We start from the raw sequence: 4,053 nt of genomic DNA, 5'->3' as shown, positions 1-4,053 counted from the left end.
CATTAAAGCGCCTACAAGGTTATCTCAAATTCCCACGAAGAAACACAGCTGACTGCCCTTCTTGTTTTGCAAGACAAGAAAGCAGTGCTGGCTTCTTGGGCTGGTACAGACACTGGAGGGAAAAGGAGAGGGGAGTGTGCAGTGGCCTCAGTTCCCTTGCTCAGAGCTTGGCAGAGCACCAAGCAGTTATTTCTTCATCATTTTAGCTGGGCAAACACACGGAATGGTGCCTGGGAGATTATGTAAAACCTCCCTCATCCCCTTAAATCTGCACCCCAATATCAAAAGATAAAAAAAGTGAATTACAGCACTTATTTCAAATCAATTTATTTAACAAACTTCAGAAATATTGCTTGACACTTCTAAACGCTTCAGAAAATGAACAGTGACCAACTGCTGCACAGGTTGACCAACTGCTGCACAGGTTGCTCTATATAAGAATCTCCAAGACAATCAACTCTTGTTTTGTAATATTTAGCTGTCAAAATGCATCTTTTCCCAGCATAATTGAGCAGTACTATTTAAAAAAAAAACAGTTGGAAAAAAAAGTTACTCCATTTTCCCCAGAGGATTCCCTACTCCCAACAAAAGGCCTCTTCTTCAGCTGGCAGAGGGCATCCTAAAAATCATTCACAATTGCACCACGTCTAGGGTGAACTCAAAGGCCAATTGTCCAGTCTCCCTCTAACCCGAGCAGGAGGCACCAGCCTGGAACCCAGTCTGGCTGTGGCTGCCTTCCAAGGAAAGGGATGGAGGCACAGCCTCCTGCTAGCATGAGAGAATGTACACTCAGAAGTGATTTCCAAGTCTGGATGTCACTAAAGGGTCGCTCTGAAGTTACACTCGTGTTTCTAGACAAGCCATAAACACCCTTACATAAAGGGGAACTGTCCTGCCTGACATGGGCACCCCCAGGCACCACAGGTGAATCATTGGTTACTTAAGGTACTCCTGGTACACCTGGGAACACCAAAGTGCAACAGTTTGGGACCAGAACTTGCAGGGTCTCTTTGGCCTAAATGGCTCTGCTGAAGCCAACAGCACCAGCTCACACAGGCAGGTGCAAGTTCAGCCCAGCAGCATGTCTTCAACAGTGCCATTCAGCAAACCAAAGGCACCTTCACACACAGACACAGTCACAGTGCCGTTTTCCAGAGACAGGGCACAAGTCCTTGTCCTTGAGAATGGGTCAAGGAACCCCATCAAAGCCCCAAACATCACAAGAGCATCAGAAGCTGTCTGGGTAGCACAGCTCTGCATCATGCAGACAGAAAGATGGGCAGATTCATGTGCAAAAGTACAACTGGCACTGTCCAGAGCAAGCCAAGTCTGAACCTGCATTGCAAAACGGGGTTAGGAGTGTTGTCTTGAGAAGTTACAGAAGTCCAAGGAGGAATGGAGACTGTCCTGAAAGCAATCACAGGAGCACATTTATCAGCGTGGTACATTCCAGCTCAGACACAGCCTAAGATTCTTAGCTTTCAAAGACAAAGCTGTTTACTCATGGCTCACGCACGCAGGCTTTTTGACCTCTGTGCTACGATGCATCTGTTTCAGTGAAAAACTGTGTCAAACTTGTTGCACAGGAAACTAAACCCTGCTCAACAGACAAGGTACAGGGATGAAACATGTAGAAACATTTGTTCTAAAACAAGGATATAAGCAGCTTTACCAGTGGATACAAAGCAAACAGTAAACCAGAAACCCTGAAATATGCTGAAGACATTTTTAACTGTGAGCAGCTGAGTGCTGTGTGTTGGACAGGGAGAACACATGTAGGCCAATCTACTCTACAAACGAGGTCTTCTCTCCTTTTACGTAAGACACCATGGAGAACTTCAAAGCTGTAGCAATTTTAGAGATCTTGACTCAGACATTGGCAGGAGGAAGGCCAGCCTTAGTATAATCATTTTGGCCAGGTCTCTCAACATTTCTACCAGTGGTGACAGATTAGAGCTGCACCCATCAGCCCCTCCTTAGGCAATCACGGGCTGCTTCTCCTCCCTGGCTCACTGTTAGTCAGAGGAAGAAAAGGACCTGATCTGCTCAGGAGGATCTAGGGCTTTCTCCTCCCACAAGAAATGCTAAAGGAGACTCAGCTACAGGATAAGCACTGCCCCAGTGGAAACCGTGATAACCAAAACACATCCCAGGAGTTGTGGTGGTCTCTGCATGGTGTACCCAGCCACAACAGCCCATGAAACCTCTGCAGAGCTTGTCCCTCTTGCCCTTAAAAACCAAAAAACCTAAGAGCAATGCCCTGTTACCGTAAACTGTGCAAGGGTTGTGAGACAGTCAGTTTGGTTGACCAGTTGGCACATGTCCTTCAGGGGTGGCAGGAGAGTGGCGACACTGGGGAGAGGCCACAAACACAGGGATATGCACTGCTGCCTGAGGGAAGCAGCAGATCCCTTCCCTCTACACCTGCATCACCCAACACCTACCCCTGCCCCCAGGTCAGCAACTCTGTCTGAAGTGTCCCCAAAAAACTGACCAAGAACAGAACAGGTAAAGGGAACGTGGCTGAAAGAAACAAAACCTGTGACCAGATCAAGTTCTGTGTGCCTTCGCTTTTGAAAGAAAAATGAAGAAGTAAGATCCAGTGAAGAGTTTCAATGCTTCACACCAGTGAGCATGGCCAGGCAGAAACCATCTGTCCCTGAGGCAAAACAAACCCATGAGACACACCAAAGCTGTATCGCACTCTTCACAGGCTCCAGAATATGAGGAAAAGCATAGCAACACCAAATCCACAGCAGTACTGGTGTTGTGCAAGCCTCAGGTCAACATGTGGGATAGATTGCAGTCTTCCAGATCTCTGCATATTTAGCAGGACACCCTCTGCTTTGATCCACTTCTCCAGAAAACCATATTGCAGGAGCAGCCAGTCCCAGTCTCTGCTCAGCTCTCCACACTGACCAGTGGGTGGGTATGTCTTCTACAGGCATCAAGACTGACTCATGCTTCCCCTCCTTGCACGCAAATTAACACAGGGCATCCTTTTCAAACTTCATTAGACTCTCTTTCTTCCAGTCTAATTGGCAAAGCTGATTACACAAAGGCAGAGGTACATCCTTTGTGCCTAGATTTTGCCTACCCCACTCCTGAGGTGTGTGAGGCTATTGATGTGAAGTCCGCTGATTCCGTTAAGGAAGAAGAGGAAGGCAGCAACGAACTCACACCAGTATGTCAGTGTGAAGCCTGTGAAGGTGAGGTGATCCTTCACCAGGATGGAGAAGCTCAGAACACCAGTGGCTGACAGCAAAAAAGAGACGAGGATGAGAACGGAACCCATTGCCCATTTCCGCCTTGCGTTGGCATCATCACAGACTTGGGACACCATGAGCAGCTCCAACCCAAATATGGCAACCACAACAGCAAAGGACACCATGCTCCTGATGGGAATCACCCCCACGCTCAGCCCCTCCACCTGGGCCAGCCTGAGGTCTGTGACACACTTCAGGACACTGTCGTTGCCAAGGGTGCAGAAGTGCCACAGTCCGAAGAGCTGCCCCCTCGCAAAGAGCCAGCGGCCATCGCAGATGGAGATGGATGACAAGACCACGGCTATGGCCACGCACAGGATGATCAGGCTCCTGATGAGTGTCTCAAAGAAGGATTTCTGTGGTCTCCTGTGTGCCAGCAGCTGCTGCACCTGAAAGGAGAGAGTGAGGAAAAAATGTAACAGAGTTAACAGTGCTACTTCGGGGTGAAACGAAGCCAGAGGGACAAAGCTGTGGGATTCAGTATTTGAAAATATTTACTTGTGCACATCAAACTCCTTCTCGCAGGGGAAGGCTATACACAGGAGAAAGGAAGGGTGGGTGAAGCTCTCCCAGTTCCCTGGCTGCACAAACAATGCTCCCACGTCAAGGCCTGGGACCGGGATCACAAAAGCTCTTGGCCGAACCAGGTCCCTGCCCCAGCCTCCTGCTGGGGCAGGGCTGGAGGAAGTCACCGGCCCCTGGGAGGATGGAGGCCGGTGGCTGGGACGGGGGAGGCGGCAGCAGCGGGCTGGGGGGGGCTCCGAGTTCCCAGCACTGCCCTCCTGAG

At 49.4% G+C, this 4,053-nt stretch overlaps 1 protein-coding gene across 1 annotated transcript in view; it reads right to left on the bottom strand.

Annotated features, from left to right (window-relative positions):
- Positions 1–329: 329 nt before the first annotated feature.
- TMEM37 (transmembrane protein 37) overlaps positions 330–4,053 on the bottom strand; it is an 8,492-nt gene continuing 4,768 nt past the window's right edge. The window contains exon 2 of the mRNA XM_031057581.1: positions 330–3,734. Within this exon, the coding sequence (XP_030913441.1) occupies positions 3,083–3,734 (652 nt within the window). The 3' untranslated portion in view covers positions 330–3,082. The remainder of the gene's footprint in view (positions 3,735–4,053) is intronic.

The sequence above is a fragment of the Geospiza fortis genome, unplaced genomic scaffold (genome assembly GCF_000277835.1).
Source record: "Geospiza fortis unplaced genomic scaffold, GeoFor_1.0 scaffold112, whole genome shotgun sequence".
Classification (NCBI taxonomy): Eukaryota; Metazoa; Chordata; class Aves; order Passeriformes; family Thraupidae; genus Geospiza; species Geospiza fortis.
The sequence above is the reverse complement of the archived record's forward strand: the minus strand, read 5'-3'. Positions and strand labels throughout refer to the sequence as shown.